A 20809-nucleotide genomic window follows, 5' to 3' on the forward strand; every position below is an offset into this window, starting at 1 on the left:
TTAGATTGGATGTGAGGAAAAATTTCTTTACTGAAAGAGTGGTTAAACGTTGGACCAGGCTGCCCAGGGAAGTGGTTGAGTCACCATCCCTGGAGGTATTTAAAAGATATGTAGATGTGGCACTTAGGGACATGGTTTAGTGGTGGACTTGGCAGTGCTAGGTTAACGGTTGGACTTGATCTTAAAGGTCTCTTCCAACCTAAATGATTCTATGATTCTATGCTGATGGGAAACAGAGAATAAATATTTTGTTTTCCTTTGCTTCCGTGCGCGGCCTTTACTTTTGCTTTTATTAAACTGCCTTTATCTTGACCCACGAGTTTTTTCCATCTTATTTTCTGCCCCCGCCACCCCATTCTGCTGAGGAGGGGAGTGATAGAGTGGGTTGGTGGGCACCTGGCATCCAGCCAAGGTCAACCCACAACAGATGAAGATAGTACAATTTGTCTAGTCAAGACTGACATTTGCTAGACAGGATAGCTGTACAGAATCCATGGGCAGCACTGAGCAGGAGTACCCTGTGTACCCTGGTACACAAATACCTCAAATTGCAGATACCTACATATTCATGTTTGAAGCTGTATGCCTCCCCACTCCTGATAGGATGAACTGAATAGGATGAATCCGTCCTAGTTATCAAACACAGCCAGGAAATTGAACAGAGGAAGAAACTGTGTCTGTTCAGAGAATATTGAAGCCACCGAGGCGAAGGGCTCCAAAGCGGAGGATCGCGCCGGGGGACCCTTCCTGAGGCGGCAAAACCGCGGCAAAACCCCTCTGCAAAAATACTTGTCTGTTTCCACCATCATCTTCTTCCCATCATCTTACCTTCATCTTACTATCTGCTTTTATCCTTTTCCTTTCATTTTTTCTCCATTAATTTACCTCTACCTAGTTAAATCTAGCAAATAAACAAATGGCTGTAGAATGAACCAGTTTTGCTTCTATCACATTATTTGTTTTTGTATGCCTTACTTCTTCTTCAGCCTATGTCTGGTTTTCAGTCTGTAATATATATAGTTGATTTTTACATTGATATTTCAAGTGCCTAGCACAATGGGGCGTATTTATGAGTAGTTCTTTACATACTACCACAGTAAACATGATTAATATTGTAGATTTTTCTGGCCCTGAAATCTACAGCCTGCTTAAATCCTGCACTTATTTGTTTTTATTTACTTAAATCAAAAGTAATAAATTTACAACTATTCACAGTTCTAAGTGCACCACCACATTGTTATTAACACAATAAAATCACATCAATATTACAGTAAATTCAACAATAAGTTTTTCATTGATCATTTTGGTTTCCTGCAGCTTCAACACAGGTTAGAATCTCTCTTTTCTCTTACATGTAGTGTTGAATTTATTTATTTCTGTTTCTTCTCCTTTCTGCTTTTTTTTTTTTCCTATACTTCTGACAGTTTTCTGTGGCATCTGAGAAAATCATAACTTCCTGAACCTGTGGAACAGAGGCTTAATCTAACACCATGAGGCCTCTAACAGAACTATCACTGTTATGTGTGCCTAAGTTATTTAGCTAGACTATGAAAAGACTCCTATGAGATCATACATATATATGTATGTTAATGTGAAAAGCCTACAGAGAAAAAAAAAGTTATCAAGTTGGTTAGACAATTATAGACCTTTTATGACCTGTAGACAAGTTAGACCATTTATGGTCTCTCTGTTTCAGCAATGTTTCCAGTTTCCTGCTTTCTTTCTGATAGCATACTAGTTTAATAAGGGAATTGCTTATTTCTTCTTTTTCCAGTCATATAAATATTTTATCAGTTTGTAGAGAACAAGTATGGTAGTTGATACGACGACAAAGAAAAGGACATGATTTCTGCTCAAAACAAAAAAAGAGAGCAACATATTTAAAGATTAATGAGGGTCTAATATTACATCAACTTTCTACTGACAAGTAGAGATATGGAACATCAGTAAAAAATTGAAGTACATACAAAGGTTACATTTAATGTGACTCATAATTTACTCTTAATTACTTACTGATTACTTTCTGTAAAGATAGTTGTCCATCATAATCACTTTGACCTGCATAATCCCGTAATACTTATAATACCACTGACAGCCTGAAGTCAGTGAGTGTCCCTTATTGAGAATATATATGCAAAAATGTCCCTCACAGTAAAATGATGCAATACCTGCCATATTTCATATTTGTCTGAAGTTCTTATACACTTGCAATGTGTGGTTACTGTCCCACTATTCTTTTAAGTTAAAAATTAGTCTTTTATAAACATCTATTAGTTTATTAATATCCAAAGATTTTTAGGAAAACAAGTTATACTTTCATCCATGATGACAAAGACTATGACTTGGCATTTTATTATATGTTATATATAATATATATATAATATGTTAATAATAACATATGTTAATGACTAGTATAGCTTTGTGCAGTGAGCTTTTGTTGCACTGTTCTGCTGCAATTTGAGTCAATTGGATTGAGTCGTCACTCCTTTTTTGTCTATTCATCTTGTTTTGATAGCTCTAGTCACTCCAGTATCTCAGGGACTAGACATCAACACTATCAATTTTGGAAGAAAAAAATCACAGTCAGGAATTGTTCTGATGACATTCTTTTTTAGGAACTTTTATACTCCCTATTATTATTTAATTTATTTATCTCTAAAATAGAGACTAAAAGATAGACAAATACCCTATTCTACTTTCCCTGTCTTATTTGCAGATGAAAAATTGACGTCTGTTTAAAAACATATGCATATATCTCTATATAAAAAGTATGCATTATACATAAACATATGTATATATATAGAATATTAACTTGAACTCATGCTTGCATTCAAGTTCAAATTATCATCTGCCTGCATGTCTACACCTGATAAGAACATGTAATGATGCTAGCCAGTGATGCTAACTGATGGATTGAAATGGTATACCTCTATTTTGATGTTGCATTTTACCTCACCATCACTTTCTTGCCCTCAGGCTCTACCCTGACAAATGTCTGGTGTCCTACAGTGGAGTGCAGACTGCAATTCACAAAGCAGCTCTCATTTCTTTGAAATTTTTCCTGACAGTATGACAGGTCTAGTGCAGGGGCTTGCTGGGCACAAGAGGGCTGTCTTTACAGCAGCTGGTGGATGCTGTGGCCACAGTCCTATGGAGCTGGTATTAGAGGCTTAGCTGGACAGTCTCATGGCTTTATTCCAGTCTGTAACCTAGATTTCTTTCCTTTAGAAAAAGAGGTTTGTGGAAAAGGTTGCGGATAAGGAAGAATCCTGGTGCTTATCCGATTCTTGTCCAAGTAGGGGACTGGACCATGAAGAGAGGTGAGATATATATCAATATGGATATTACCAAAGAAACAGTCTGGTTAATCAGCATCGGGAAGAAGATTTGCAGGACAGAGTTCAGGCTTAGGCAGAAAATGAATGCTGCTGTCTGGCAGTTGCCCAAAGTCAATGTTAACAAAGGGGCCAACTAGTATGAGAACAAGGTGAAGGTGAGAAATAACCTGTTTTAAAGCCAAATGTGGCCTTCTGCAGCAATGAGGCAAAAACCTCTGTAATAGGACTTTCAAGAGGTTCCTGAAGTACAAGCCTCTGGAAAAGCTCTGACTGTCACAGTGCACTACAGCAAACCCCACAGCTTTTCTCACCGGAGCAGCCTAATATGTAACCTACTTAGGAGGTGAATCTGGCAGTGAGCTCCTGGAGCCTTTTTGCATCTTAAGGTATCCTCTGCAGTCAAGCATGCCTGTGTCAGGATTCAAAATGCGGTGAATATGTTTCTCTGTATACTTTGAAAAAATGGCAATGATCTCTGCATAAATCTCCAACCATCTCTCCACAAATCATGCCCCTCCCTCCAGGGGATGATTTCCCACCCTCCAGGGGACCATGCAGTGTCAGGTCCAAACTGCTGAGACTGACATGCAAAAGAAGATATAAAATGGAGTTCAGGATCAAAAGACTGCAGGAGTGCTGTGTATTGTGAAGTCAAAACACGCTTGCTGATGTACCCTTTCACTCCCATGACAGTTCATCTGGGTTTTTGCTAGTCAAGCACTGCTTACTTGTCAAATTCTCAGTCTCTGTAATTTTTGACACCTCATCAGCCTCATCCTCTTCTGCAAGCTTTGTTTCCAAAAGATAATCACACCCCCCAAAGTAAAATAAACTTTGGATATGTTTCTCTATTATAGAGAGCTTAGTCCTCTGTATTCTAAAGTCAAGGAACAGCCAACCACAGAGAGGATATGAATGAATAGAGTTTTGCAGAAATTTTGGCTAATCTTCATCCTTGATCTGGAGGCAAGGTATCATCAATTGGCAGTTTTGTGATGTAGGACAAGCACTAGACAGGAACCAGGAAAATAGCAGCAAGTGGAGATTTTGTTTCACCAAAATTTCTCACAACTCTGCAAATTTCTTAGCCTTGCTAAAATAGTCTTTTCATTACCCTTCAAGCATAAAGCCCCTTGGAGTGCAATTATTGGCAAATTTCTTATAAATTAAATACTCAAAAATAATCGAGACCAATTTGAATCACCTGTAATGATGGAAACATTCCCATCAGTACACTAACCCAGTCAACTCTTGTGTATATGTAGCCCAGTCCACTTTTAGATGTGTAGGGAGCATTATTGTGTGAGATACTTCTCATTCAAACTCGGCTCCTGCTATCAAATGCCTGTTCCATTTCTCAGTAGGCTACTCAGAGTAACAAGTGGGCTCACTCCATTTGGCGTTTGTGTCAGAATAGAAACAGACAGTGATGGGACATTGGCAGATTGTCTTCCATACAGCAAAGACCATTTAGCTCCTCCCCTTCCTTCTCCTGTTGCTTTTCTATTACTACTTGATTACTGGAGGTCTAATATTTGGGTTTAAGAAGAGCAGAGTCACAACTCCTGAGTCCCCAAAGCACATGAGGATCTTTAGGGCACAGAGGAGTGGGAAAGGGATTTGATCCACTTAGGCTCTGGGCAATGGCAGAGCTGCTACCTGAAGTCATAAAACATAATCAGTTGCTTAAATATATGTTAAAACAGAATTGCAAAATATTTACCAAAAAACTTGATGTTTATGAATTATTTAGTTCTGGTAGCCTTACGATAAGACAAGTGTTTGAGGTCATTACAGAATCAGCAGAAAAGGCTGTGAGAGAAACTGAGAATGACATTGCTGCCAATCTGAATTAAGATACGTAAAAATTAGGGAAACAGCCATATTTTCAAAACAGTCTTCACTCAGTGACAAGAGTGTTCAGCAAAACTAGCTCAAAGCTGTTGTCATCAAGATGAAGTGATGCCCTTATTGGTAATGAGATTAATGACATGTCCATCAGCAATGATGCAGAAGATGATACAATCAGTAGGTTTCAGAAAATCAACAATAAAGTAGAGAATATACCAAAACAAAGAGCTATAGCTAGAAGAGATGATTTAAGCATTGTGTTGAATCTGTGCATTTTTTTTAAAGAGGCTATGCATTATTTATTTCTCTCTATTAGCATCTTTAAATTTTTAATATGAATAAAATTAATATAAAGACTTCAATCTTTAACAGAAAGTATTTAAAGTAAGATTTTCATAGACAGATCACGCCTGTTGACCTGACTGTCCCATTGTCATTCACTTAGCAGACGAGATCTGTAAGTTCTCAGAATGATACTTCAGAGCTTCTGCTTTTATTGTTTTTCAGAGCAAGTAAATTAGTTCTTAGCAGTTTTGTGATGTTAACATTTGGCAATGTAATAATACTTACTTTCTGAAGTGTATGCAAACCATAAAATGAATGATGGATGAAAAATCAATATTCCAATATGTTATTGATTTTATATACCCAGAGGACCTGACACTTAAGTAGCTAAACTGATTTGTCTAGTAAAATCCTGTTGGACTTAATTAGGATTTTGCCTCTTCTCCTCTCCTAGGTGCAGAAAATCCTTTCACTTTCAAGATAAATTCAGTTGAACTAAAGAAAAGAATCTATTGCTTTGTCAGAAATAACTGCCCAGTTTTCTTCCGAGGAAAGATAGAAGGTTGTTCTCTTTTTTAATCTAAGGTGTCCCAGTACTTCTCCATTTTTATGGGAATATAGAATGGTCTAAACATTATGAAAAGAAGTAGGCTTAAAATGCAAACAACTTTAGTATAATTCTCATTGCCTCCATGTAGGGTAAATTTAAGGAATCATGGGCTGTAGAGCTGTAAGAAGAATATAAATTCATGTATTGACATCCCCCATGTTGTAGGATTAAGTTTAGTATGACTGAAATATGTTTGTTCTCAATAATCTCCAATTAAAGATATCCTAAAATCTCTGTTGATGATAACTTTCAGTGGTTCCATCACCTTTTTGTTGAAAGATTTTTCCAGTTTAAATATTACTTCTGCAGAGCCATTGCAGTCAAAACAGTTTAGAACAGAACAGCACTAGGGCAAGACAGTTTTTTTTCTTTAATTACAGTTTTTTGGGTTTTTTTCCATGACAAATACCTAATCAGAAACAATGATCTGTGTGTCATGACTTACATAAACACAAATTACATAAACCAAATGTAATGCCATGACTTGAATTAGGAATGGCTTAATGCTCATTAGAAGGATTTTGTTTGTGTTCTTATAACCTATTAAATTTGAGAAAGCACGTTCAAAACAGTACTAATGTCTGATGTGTGGGGTAAATTTTCGTCTCTTCAAGTTAAACAGAGGACTTCATGTAGTTCTGTTGAGAGTGAGAGCTGGCAAGGAATTGTTAAGGTTTTAGTTCATGACTATATTTTTCACGGATAGTTGTTTATGTAAATAAATAAATGAGAAATTCAAATAATTATATGACATAGTGGAAGATTAAGAGGATTGCAATGGTCTTTTATTTACACAGTATTTCATTTCACAATCTTAAATAAAACTGTATCATATATGAGGCTTTCTCTTACTGAAAATTAATCGTGCCTAGGAAAAGAAACTGATGGCCACAATTGTCATTCCAGATTGTGCAATCACAGAGTCAGTGGATAATTCAGGTTGGAAGGAACCTCAGGAGGTCTCTAGTCCAACCTCCTTCTCAAAGCAGGGTCAGCTATGAGATCAGACCGTATCCATTTGGGTCTTGAAAACCTTCAAGGATGAAGACTGCCCAAACTCTGTGGACGAACTGTTCAACTTGCTTGACCATCTTCATGGTGAAGACATGGCGCGATTTTTTAAAAAAATATTTATTTATTTATTTGTTTGTTTGTTTAGACAGGCCCATATCCAGCTGTATACTAAGACTGCTCCATGACAGGACTGATGTGTTAACAGAATAGGAGATGTTACCTCATTTTGTGGCTGGGTCTATAAGCAGAGGTCGCAGCTGTTTCCCTATTTACTGCAGGAACAGGGGAGAGACTGTAGATGTCTTCTACACGGCTATTTTCTGTTTAGACTTTGTTGTGTACAGCTGCAGCTGATGGATTGGTTGAGATGTTCTGGTAAGTTTTACTCATGTTACAAGTTGCAGGCTGATCATCCATGCTGAGAGCCACTGAAGTCAAGGAATGAGACTTTTAGCTAGGCTCAGTGTTTTTTGAAAAAAGTCTAGAGAATGCATGACTGGTATGAAACGATGCAGGTGGCCTGAATGCAGTGATGACATGTACTGAAAAACCCTATAGTGACTAATGATTTTTGATAAGAAATTCCAGGCGTAGAATTCAGAAGACTCTTATCAAATAGACTTAAAGAGATGTCACTTCCACATTCTTCATGCAATCTTAGCATCCATGGAGAGTCTATGAACATTCCAGTGCAGGGAACTGAACTGACTGGGATTCATGAAGTAGAATTCAGCCAAAAAAGACTAAAAGTATGCTTTTCTGCCCATTGACAAGATATCTATAATATTTTAGCTGATTCAATCATCTCTTCTTCATCCATGAGCTGATTTCATCCAAGGACTATGGTAACTTGAGAGGTCTTCCATTCTTGTCTGCATTGCAGTCTGGACTGTATTATACTCATGTTCCCAATACTAAAGACCATTGTATAGAACCAGTATCTATTCCACTTTGTATAATAATAATAATTATTATTATTATTTATTATTGTTTATTAACATATATTAGCAAGACACCTTACTGGATAAACAGAATTCAGGCACTCTAGGAACTACTGGATTAGATGTTCAGTATGTAATTTAATAAAACATTGTGGCAAGCTCAGACTTAACCAATATTAGAAAATATATAGCTGAGCATAATTCAAAGACTGTATTTGTTATGTTAGTAAGATTTTCTGAAAACAGAATGACAAAGCTTTTAAACTGTACTCTTTACCATGGAAGTAGACAGCATTATAGAACTTGTATGCTACAGTTCTAGCTTTTAACATGAATAGATTCCTCATGTAAAAAATTTCAGGCATTATAACATAACTTTATTAATATGCATCATTATAATATGCCCTGCAGCACCACCAAACAACTGTATCAAATAATCTGTATTTTTTGTTCTTTCTAACCTAAAGATTAATACATTTACACAGTTCTCAATTTTAAATTAGGGGCAAAAAGATAAATAAATATGTCTCTCTCAATTGAATGCAAAAATTGCTTCATATATCTTATAGCTTCATAAAACTAGCAGGGGATTTAATACATACAGTTGAATCGTACGTTATTGCTGCTCTGCTGCACTTAGAAATTGAATTTAAATTATATCTTTTTTAGTTCAATTAACAAAAATATTGCTTTCATGATGTTTGTTCCCACTTGGTTCATTGTTCTTCTGTTCCAAGGAATGAATGAATCCTAAAAGAATTATTTCCCATGGAATTTTAACCTTTTATTATAATCCAAATAGTTGGTAAAGCTTAATAATTATGTTGATTCTTTTTGTAGGGATATTCAAACCTTAGAAATGAAGTGCTGTTATGTGTATGTAAAAATAAAACTTTGGTTACATTTCAGATTAATTATCACGTATCTGTCTTAAGGATTAGTTTAAACACATCTGTCATTTAAATATTTGTGCTTTTGCTTTAAATTAACCATTCCCACACTCATAATTAATGGGATGCATTACTCTTTCACTTTCTGGAATCCAGTTAAGTTAATTATGCTTTCTTTATCGTGCTGTGTGGTGGGTTGACCCTGGCTGAACGTCAAGTGCCCACCAAGCCGCTCTATTGCTCCCCCTCCTCAGCTGGACAGGAGGAGAAAAATATAATGAAAGGCTTCTGGGTCAAGATAAGGACAGGGAGATCGCTCAGCAATTACCATCACGGGCGAAACAGACTTGACTCAGGAAAATTGATTTAATTTATTACGAATTAAATCAGAGTAGGGTAATGAGAAATGAAACCAAATCTTAAAAACACCTTCCCCCCACCCATTCCTTCTTCCTGGGCTGAATTTCACTCCTGATTTTCTGTACCTCCTCCCCCAAAGCAGTGCAGGGGGACGGGGAATGCGGGTCGCGGTCGGTTCATCACATATTGTCTCTGCTGCTCCTTCCTCCTCAGGGGGAGGACTCCTCACACTCTTCCCCTGCTCCAGTGTGGGGTCCCTCCCACGGGAGACAGTCCTCCACAAACTTCTCCAATGTGAGTCCTTCCCACGGGCTGCAGTTCTTCATGAACTGCTCCGGTGTGGGTCCTTTCCACGGGGTGCAGTCCTTCAGGAACGGACTGCTCCATTGTGGGTCTGCCACGGGGTCACAAGTCCTGCGAGCACACCTGCTCCAGCATGGGCTCCTCTCTCCACAGGGCCACAGGTCCTGCCAGGAGCCTGCTCCAATGCAGGCTTCCCACAGAGTCACAGCCTCCTTTGGGTGCATCCACCTGCTCCGGCATGGGGTCCTCCATGGGCTGCAGGTGGATATCTGCTCCACTCTTAACCTCCATGGGCTGCAGGGGGACAGCCTGCCTCACCATCGTCTTCACCATGGGCTGCAGGAGAATCTCTGCTCCACTGCCTGGAGCACCTCCTCCCCCTCCTTCTTCACTGACCTTAGTGTCTGGCAGAGTTGTTTCTCTCTCATATTCTCACTCCTGTCTCTGGCTGCTGTTCCCCCCAGCTGTTTCTTTCCTCCTTCTTAAATATGTTATCCCAGAGGCGTGGCTCTATCGGACATGGGGGAAGCTTCTAGCAGCTTCTCCCAGAAGCCACCCCTGTAGCCCCCCTGCTACCAAAACCTTGCCATGCAAACCCAATACACTCTGTTTTTGTTAATAAAGTCTTTATTTTATATTTCATCTTTGTATATTACATACAAGTTACTTTTAACAGCAGAGGCTTCTTAATGACTTTTTCATGATTAACTGGTAAGTTATTTTATACGTAATGCTCTTTATAGCTTTTGAGTTCATCTGTGAAAGTAAATCAAATGACTACGTTCAGAAGGAAATGGTTTTGACTGTATATGGAAACACTCTTTAAATATTTTGTTTGAGATTGTAAGTACAACATTCTGTACATCCAGCAGAAACGTGTCTGAAAAAAACTACACTTGGGTACCTAAAATAAGAAAGAAAATATGAACCCAAATTAAAATACAAGTTCTAATCTTTGATGAAAATATCATGTAATTTCACAGGCTTTTTTTACACTTTATGGAAGATTGGAATCAAGTGTAACAATTTATCTTAGATAGTTATGCCACTGAACTGTAAAAAAAGATCATAAAGCTAGAGCATACTGTGATTCAGACTTGCAATACTTTGATTCTATAGGGGCCATTTAGGGGTTTTTTTCACTTTTCTTGGGGAGGGAAAAAAGTAATATACATATATGTATATACACACACACACATATATATATTCCAGGGACTGCTTTCTCTAAAGAAACAGAAAATATTTGTCAAGATGTTGGAATTAATCAGAAAATAATATTAAAGTTTTGACACTTTTAGGGAAAAAAAAAAAAGAGAGCCAATGCCCATTTTGTAGATATTTTGTATACATTATCCTATTATTATGTCTCATCAGGTGCTACAACTATTGAAAAGTATGATCTCAGAACAAATATATGGATCCAGGCTGGAGTGATGAATGGCAGGAGGCTTCAGTTTGGTGTTGCTGTCATCGATGACAAGCTGTTTGTCATTGGAGGCCGAGATGGTTTAAAGACACTAAACACCGTCGAATGTTACAATCCAAAGACCAAGGCTTGGACTGTGTTACCACCAATGTCAACACATAGGCATGGCTTAGGTAAGGAAAAAAAAATGTTTTAAAAAGACACCACATTTTTCAGATATGTAATTTGTAATGGAAAACTCAGTACTTTTAAGCTATCGTAGCACTCTAAACAGTAGCAATAACTGATTACATTGTTCTTCTTAGAGCGTTAAGAATATATAAAAGGTTTTTATTATTTACCAAAATAATACTGGGAAAAAACAAAACAAAACAAAACAAAGAAAAGGTAGAGGAACAGGGAAAGAAACCCTGAAACTTACACAGGTTAGTGAGAAAATTCAAGTTTGTATGCACTGATTTTGAAAAAGGACACCTTTATTTACCAAACAATCAAGGTATTATTTATTTTTAATCAAAGCATTATGTGTTTTCATTTATCCGGTATGATAGGAAATAAAGGCTATAAACACTCTGTCAGTGATGGACTGATGTACTTTACAAAGTATTTGTAGCAATAGTTTCATCATGACTGAGAGCATATTTTCCCATAGCCTGTTTTCAGGTAAGTTGTTTTTTGTTTTGGTTTGTTTTTTTTAATAGTAGTATCCATACCACTGTCAGCATTAAGCAAGCCACACTGTATCCCTGTTCTCTACTCAAAGAAATATACATTTGGTGGGTTTTTTTAATTATTTTTTAAATTAAGCAAACAACAGTTATATTATTTCCTTGAAAAAAAAGTAGTCTTTCTATTACAAATATCATATATACACAGTAGGAAAAAATTTTTTTAAATTATTTTTTAAATTAAGCAAACGACAGTTATATTAGTTCCTTGAAAAAAAAGTAGTCTTTCTATTGCAAATATCATATATACACAGTAGGAAAAAAGCTCTAATTTATTCAGTTACATAAGTAATTTTGTGATGTTTCAAAAATATCCTTTTTTATTCTTAACTGTACAGTGACGAGATTTTCTCACTTAAAGAAAGGAATTTAGAATCTGTAGGACATACCCACCAGAATATAACATGTATAGGGTATAGAAAACTGAACTGTTCATTATCTGTTCTGCTAAAATCACCTGGTGTGATAGAATCATTACAACGTCATGAAAAATAGAAATGGAAAAGACATGCTAGGTTATCATGTCCAGTCCCCTGAGTTAGTCAACAGCAAGTCCTTTAATGTACTACTGTATCAATGTCTCGCAAAATGAAGGTGCTTTTATTTTTTCCCCCTGCCATTTGACACATATGATAATATGCATTTGTACAGTGGCTGACATAATGCATTTTTGCTATTAAACATGTCTTACAATAAAAAGTAGTGATAGGAATCTATGTCAAATCACATCATGACACTAAATAGCTCTGTGATTTGAAATTGTTTCCTAAGTGTAAATTTAATTACAATGTTGCAGAAATACATGTAATGTCTTTTTTACCAATGTTCCAGAATTTTACAGAATCTGTTATAGTTTCAATGCTGTTCCACAGGTGGTAAAAATGCTACAACTTAAGCTATAACACAGGAAAGTATTAATAAAACATTAGGGAATGCTTGATAGTGAAAAAACTTTTCCCAGTGACAAGAGAGATGGAGCCATGACAGAAACCCCTTTGTGATTAGTTAAAAAGACATGTATGATTTTGGATTGGTAATTCTACAGATGCTTTTGGTCAATAGATTTAAAAAATACCTTTATAGTTTAACTAAAGCTGTTCAGGAATGTGGAGGTTATGACTGGAGAAAAACTGATATATTTTCTACAGGAGAAAAAAGGGAACACACAAGGCATTTGACCACTTGAGGGTTTTTTGATTTTGTGTGGAATCGCTTTTGAATTTTTATATTGCAGAAATTGGGGCTTTTTGTAAACAACATGTAAAATGAGGAAAGAAGTATAAACTGGGATTTTATTTGTGATGATGAAGATGATTAAATGCAGTTGTTTGGGAAGCAGTAGAGATGTGCTCTTTTTCTTTATTTGGAATTGTGTAAGAGTCATGATATATTACTTCCTGAGAAGCTTAGGTAATAGAATTTAATTGCTTTTTTTCATTTGATTTTTTTTTCCAGGAACCCCATAAAGTTATTATTTTAGTAAATGCCCTTTGTAATAAGAAATTAATCTGCAGTAAGAAATCTTTTTTCATTTGTTTTCTAAAATATGTGTTAAGTTATACCCATGTAGTGATAATGCTAGAGCTGTTTGAATTGGATTTTGTATACAAGATTAGAAATAGGCATCCATCCTTTAGACTGATGTATTTTTGTTGACGTCAGCAAAAAAAATTCAGATGTACCTCATTGTAACTAAAGTCACAAACAGGCAATACAGTTGACTTTATTCTGTCTTCATATAGTCTTCAATAGATCTATGTGTGTAGAAGGTGATATACGTAGAAATGAGAAATGAAAAAATGAAAACTGACAGGTCTTGTAGTGAAAGTACATAGTGTAGGAAGTCATATGTTAGGCAGTTTCAGTGCTGTCAATGGAAGATGAGTGGAAGCTGTGGTAGTGGTAGTGTCTGGAAAAAGTGGTGCTAAAGTACAAAAAAGAAAGGGTAGACAGTGGGATCCAAAACTATTTTTTCAACTAACAGTGATTCTAATATCCCTGTCAAGTAGGCCATAAAACAGTATGAAATACAAAAAAGTAATAAGAAGCCAGAAAGGCAGTGGAAAGCACAAATGAAATATGGGGAAGGTGAAACAGAAAGACCAAATCAAGACCCATGTAGAGAAGGCAGAAAGAGACTGAAAGAAAAAAGAGGAGAAAAAATGTAAAACAGATTGTGGATTATAAGTTCAGCAAAGAAATGGGAAAAGTGGGTACAGAATTGCTTCATAAAAGGACTTGGTAGGCTACATAGAGGAGGAGGAGGAAGAGAGGAAATAAGGAATCAATGATAGACTAAATTTAAACTTTAGATATCAAATCCAGTGGAACAATGGTTTAAAAAAAAATGAAAAAATGAAGGAACCAAACAAAAGAATGATACTCAGTTTGTCTTTCCAAAGTAAAAAAACTAAGTGCCTCAGTAAGAGAATTAGGCTTCCAGTATAGTTAGGGGAGAAGGGCAGTCTTTTCAGGTTGGTGTCCTAAACTGTCTTGCCCTTTCCATGAACTATGTAAAGAGTGTCTAAGCTCCTATTTTAGGCTAGATGTACACTGTTTGTTAAGCCTAGACTTCAGCTTTGGATTTTGGCTTTGTAAATACACTAATCTTACTGTCCATGGTCAAACATGTATTTGCAAGATGATCAGCATGGGAAGAAGGATAACAGGGTATTACCTAACAAACTCCTCTGCAGCTTAGAGCGGAGGCAGGTGACATATTTTTCCTCCTCCCTACTTGGAAGAGAGAATTTTGCCAGCTGGAATTGTCTGAGAGAAAATGCTATAAAAATATTTATTACTGATGGGAAAGCCTTAGATTTATTTATATAGCATATAGGCCTAGGGTAGATAGAATTCTCTCTACATGAAGAATGGTCCCAGAGGACCTAAAGAGTTTAGGAGTCTCAGTTTACACAGTAGGTTATGGCTTCAACCCATTGTTCTGAACCAGCTAAATATGTAATGTAAATGCATTCTTAAGGACCTAAGAGATATGCTTAAAATTAGACAGAGTGAATACTTGCCTATAATGTGATTATCCTGAAACTGGTATGTGCAGAAATGGAATATCTAAAAGAGTAAGTTCAAGAATCAAAAGTGGAAAGAAAATGCAGGAAGTTAGGGAGCTGTAGGTTAAAATATCCCAGAATATCTTTGATGGTGATGACAAAAATGTCAAATGGCATTATGTGTTTGCACAAACGTCTATTTCTATATTTCATTGAAAGAGGATGATCCACCTTGCTTCTTAGACCCAGCTTGATTTTCCACTTCCATGCTTACTGCTCTAGAATCCAACACACGAGGTAGAAGGAAGGAAAAAAAAAAGATTAGCTGGAAAAAAAACCAGGGATAGCTCTGTAATTTTTAAGTAGTAATGAGAACTGTTAATGGAGGAAAAGATTGTGGAGAAACTGAAGTATCAGTCAAAAAGCCATTAAGTTATATAATAAATGGAATAGGTAAAATCACAGCTAACAAATCAAAAATAAGATAGGACATTCTATTTTGGCCAAAATCAAAGACATGATTACCCTTTTTTTGATCCATAAATAGTAATGGTACATAAATGCATATATATGCATACCAATTCAATTATATATGATACGTGTGTGTATATATATACACACATGGATATATGTCCATGTATATCATATATATCATGATGTTCCTGTGTGTATGTATACACACACACACACACATCTGGTTAGTCTAAACTTATTGTGTTTTTTTTCTGTGGACATTGTGATTCGTAGCACTATCAATGCCTTGGTCCATAATATAGAACTAGTAACATTTTTCAGCTTGTAAGTTATAAACTATCCTCAACTTCACCACAAAGTAAATTAAACCAGTTTACCTGAGTTAGAAGCATTCATTTATTTCCAGATCTGTGTGCCTCGTAGAAAAGCTGTGGGTCCTTTCCTTGCATTGTCAGCAGTTATAATGTATGCAATGTCCAAGCGTGAAGAAGTTTAACTGATAGCTGAATTCCAAATGCAGCTGCATACTTAAGTCATTACATTCCTGAAACTGATAATAATAGGAAGGTTTGAATGTTTATTGAATACTTCATTGCTCTTAGTAATTTTACTTTGCATAGAAGACCGTTTTTAAAATAATAGAAAAGCTTAAAGTTAATGCTTCTATTCATCTAAATTTTCTCCTCTGCACTTTAAATACAAGACACTGAATAAAGTAATATTTCCTAAATTATGAGGTGCAATTTACTTTTTATGGATGTAAATTTGCATTAAATGCTAGTGACAAAAATGATAATCCAAAACACTGACACCAGTCAAGGTGGAAATTTGCAATACAGGCATGGAACTATAAATTTACAGAACTATTGTTGTGATTCTTTAAAAGGACTATACATATTAAAATTTACAGGGAATAGAAATGCAATTAAATATTTTATGAGTTTTAAGAATAATAAATATTACATAAAGTTTAACAAAGTGAATTGCTTACCCAGCAAGATATTTTTGGTTGGTTGTTTTTTGGGGGGGAAGGGAGGTTATTTTCCTTTGTCTCAATCACTATGAATTATCTAATAATGATAATTAAATTCTGCCTATTCAAAGACAAATTTTGAAGCTTTCTTGAACTTTAAAGAAAATAATTATTCATTCTGAAAAAGTTCTAGAAATGCTAGGCCTAATTTTCATCATTTCACTCAGATGATTATTTCTAGTGATTTTCTATATCCCACAGAAATAACTGTAAGATTCATGTGCAGACTTGCACATGACAGAGTTGTGTCATGAAATCATTGTCAATGAAATGATAGTGAAAAATCTTAAGATCTTTTGATTATTTATGCCATTTAAAGTTCTTAAGATGAAAATGTATTGTTAATAGAAAAAAAATCAATTACTAGCTAGTAGATAATTTTACTGAATCTTTCATTTTCATTAAGACAATGCTTATTATATATTAATTCGAGTCCTTATTAACTGTTAAGAATATTCTCACTTTTTCTATCTTTATTTTAATCACTGTCCATAGCTGTCTGAGATAAAGTGTGTTAAATCAACATGTCATGGGAGCACAGTGTAATAATTTCTTTCTTTATCAGAAACTGCTTAAAGAGCTCATTCACCAGGAGAAATGCATGATCCTTATTGCCCATGTGTCATGACCTTTACTTACTGATAAGCCAACAGAAGAAGATTCTGACTATTAATAAAGCAAATCAGGACTGAAGTGCAAATTGATGTAAATTTAATTTTATGTTTTCATTGATACAAAATGTCACAAAATTTTATCTCCTGCATAATTAATTCATCTTGGCTTTGATTTTATTCTTACTACATGGTAAATCTCAGAAAGAAAATACATGTATAAATATAAAGACATTAATTAATATAAACCTATACATTTTTTAAATCATCAAATGATAATTTATAAAATATTTTAACTACTTTTACAAGCATTTCATTGTTGTCTGTTTCAATGATTTAAAATTAATGAGATACTTTCCAAAGAATTTTTAGATTTTCAGAAAGCAATTATCGTTTATCAAATATTTTTAACCTGTGTGATAGCTTAAGGCATATTTACAAACTCTGTCTACAATTATAGAGAACTAAGAATTCAAGGTAGGATTCATCCCCCTAAGTAGGAATATGTGCAATGGAATAGAACAACTGAGGTAGCATATTCCTGTTTCCATGAAAAAAAAGAAATAGTGTGTTTAGGATGAAACAATTTGTGGCTTGGGAGCAGTTCCTCTCCCTCAAGGTACAACAAAGATTATTGAAAAGACTGCAAACTGAAAATCTGCTTCCTGAATCTCTATTTTTTTTTTTAATTTTAAGAAAAAAAGCCTACATCAGTTTTATCCATATTGGAAGTTGATTGTAAATCTGTTACCATGTTTTTTACAACAGAAAGGAAAAAAAATATTAAAAACCAACTTTAATTTTTTATATTCTATTTTATGTGTATCACTGAATTAATATATATTAAAAAATCCTTTTACATTGGAAGGTACTTCTTGTGTAATTAAAAAAGAACATCTTGGCTGGGCTCCACAGTTCATTCTTATAGTCATTTCAGTAATGGTCTGTCATGTTTGCCACGTAAGTGTGATTACGCTGCTACTGTCTAATTGAAAGATCTTTTTGCAATTTATAACATGTTCATGAACTACTTGTTAGGTTAGAGTGAATCTGTTGCTGTTTGTTCACTACTTTTTGACTGAATAGTAGATAACATTATTGCTAGCAACCACATTTCACTCACTTCACAAAATGACAAGAATTCAATAAATAATGAACAAGAGTGAATAGTTAAGAAAGTATAACCTAGAACTGGGATGTTTTCCAGGACTTAATATAATCCTTTAACTTCTATTTTTTTTATTTTTAAAAAATCTCATAGTCATTTCTGAAAAAAAAAAAATTAAAAAAAAGTGAGAAATAATCTAGAAGTTAAATACATCGTCAGCCTTGGAAAAACAACATGGGTGGTATTACTTTAACCAAATGTAGGTATCTGCATCTGAGTAATCTCCCTTTATGGTAACAGAAAAATAAATAACTCAAAGATGGATGTCATCTTAATCTAATATATGCTAGGGTAAAAGATCAAAAATTAAAGGACAAGCATAAACAAGGACCCACACATCATATTCACACTTCAGATGCAGGTAAGCTTTGCACAGCAGAGGACTGCCCACTTACGAAGTTGGCTATTGTCATTCAGCAAAGTATTGAATTAGATCAGTTAGATTCCACTGAAGCTAAGTTAAAGTCTAAAAATAAAGCTATAAATCTTTTGGTTTAGAATTTTTGTGAGGCAGAATGTTAGTACCAATATAAATATTCTAATCTACAAAGAATTCCCAGAATCAAATCATCATAAAAGTGATCATGCTTGGACAGTCATCTTCCATTTAGATAGACAGAAGAGTCTAAATCCTTTCTTTATAAGGACATTTCAGTCTAGAGCCTTAGAGATGACTTGGGTACCACAGCTTAAATTACTTTTTATCAGCTGTACTTGGCAACAGACAGCTCTTTTTTCATTTAGGTGAAAAATTAAAACTAATAGCTTGAGCTAACTTTCATCAGTTATACAGAAACTAAGAATCTGAATTTGTACAGAAACTGACTCAAAGCAATGGCAGTTTCCTATATTCAAATTTGATCATAAAGGCCATTGACTTTCAAATGTCATTTTAGACTTCTTGCTTAAGATGTGATTTTTGCCTATAACAATGTGGATGAATGGAGCAAATGCATCAAGTGTAGTTGCAGAATCTTGATGGAATGTTTTCATTTTTCTTTGAAACACAGAAGAAAACACTCATAAATAACTCCTTCTTGGCCAAATGAGACGGAATATTCTCAGCTAGTCCAGTGTAGTCCTATGTAGTTGCAATTGTTTAGGTATGCCCAAAAGAAACAAAAGAAAAGATTTTGCAAAAGAATTACCAAGTGTTGCTTTCCAATAAGTAATCCACTTCTAAGAAACAAGACTGAGAATTTTTTTTTTAAAATAAAGGTATAATTTGTCAATTGCAGTTATGTAGGGACATATAGAATCAGCCTATTCCTAGCCTTATGTGGCTCTTTATTCAGCCTTAAGTATTGATTTGGACATAAGAGCATATAGCCAAAAATCTTATAGAGAAATCATTGCATTCAGCCCTGGACCAAAGTGCTGTCTAGGTAAGACTTCACTGGTAGATTCAGCCATTCCATTGGTCCTGCAGTGAGTATTTGGACTCTCTGACTAGCATTTTTCTTAATATCAACATATTAAAATTCAGCTTCAGGTGGATACAAGAGTTTTCCATCAGATATGACTAGAATAAAAGCCTCAGTGTTGGCCTATGAAAAAAAGAATTGTTCTTTTTTAAAAAAAAATAATCTGGGTTTTCTCCTTTATAGGCATATTTTAAATGTTGTTTTCTGTGCTAGCCAAGTATAAGAAAAATTGAAAAAATATAATTTAGCATAAATAAAAATGTTTTTCAGTGTACGTAGATTAGGTAGATTATATTTTGGATTTGTTAACTTCACAAGTTGAATTAACCTAGAATTCGCTATGGAAAAAAAAATTAAAAAAACAATTGTAACTCTGGTAAAGCAAAGATAATTTAGATTCCACTAATGAGTTGCACTAGAACTTTTAAAAATAAATCCAAAGGTGGTGTACTGAGTATTTATGCATGTGTGTATGTATGATTTGAGAGATGCCAGAAATACATATTCTTGAAAAAACTGTTTAAGATACAAAACTAAATCAAAAAATATAATAAATTTGTAGGAAAACTTCTATTTAAGTAAAACTAAAAAAGTAATGAAGTATGTAATGTCTTAAAGCTAGAGGCAACATAGTAGGTAGTATTAATGGAACTGCTTACCAGTTCAGTACTTCCTAGCAGAATTATTCCTTCATAAAGTAATAAACTGGGGGGGGGAATAAATCCATTATTAAAATCAATTTTTTCTACATAATAAGAGTTCTGTAAATAAAATATTGTCATGAAGGAAATATTTTTAATTGCTTTGCTTTCACTTCATGAAATAAAGAAAAAAGTCATATTTTTAACAATAAACGTCTAAAATTTCAGCAGATTTTTAAAATATGCATTCAGTGGAAATACATGTTTCAGATACTAGAGACCTTGACAGATCCATAATAGCAAAACAATACATGATCACACTGAAACAAGTGAAAGGAAACCAAAGGTAACAAATAGGTTGATACCGCAATGTTATAATGAACAGGTCATTACAATAGAAGTTAAGCAGATTAAAGATGCAGTTTATGAGGTTGATATGGAGAGTGATCACCTTACTTCTTTTTATGCCAAATAAACTTTGTTTGGAAACAAAGCCTTTAAAGAATGGGTGCTGCTAACACATTTTTTAAACACTTTGACCAGGAAAACACAGGCTAGAGAATTCATGAGCAGAGTAGATCAGATACACAGCAAAGTAGCAAAAAAACGTTACTGTACAGGCTATCTGAGTTTTACCTTTTTCATAAAACATTATGAAACATAGGTTATTGCTTGTTCAACACTGAAAATCTAATGATGAG

General features: G+C 34.8%; 1 protein-coding gene across 1 annotated transcript in view; it reads left to right on the top strand.

Moving 5' to 3' along the window:
- KLHL1 (kelch-like family member 1) overlaps positions 1 to 20809 on the top strand; it is a 181793-nt gene that overhangs the window by 123960 nt on the left and 37024 nt on the right. The window contains exon 6 of the mRNA XM_009323524.1: positions 10967 to 11191. Within this exon, the coding sequence (XP_009321799.1) occupies positions 10967 to 11191 (225 nt within the window). The remainder of the gene's footprint in view (positions 1 to 10966; positions 11192 to 20809) is intronic.

Source organism: Pygoscelis adeliae, unplaced genomic scaffold (assembly GCF_000699105.1).
Source record: "Pygoscelis adeliae isolate BGI_AS28 unplaced genomic scaffold, ASM69910v1 Scaffold44, whole genome shotgun sequence".
NCBI classification, from domain to species: domain Eukaryota; kingdom Metazoa; phylum Chordata; class Aves; order Sphenisciformes; family Spheniscidae; genus Pygoscelis; species Pygoscelis adeliae.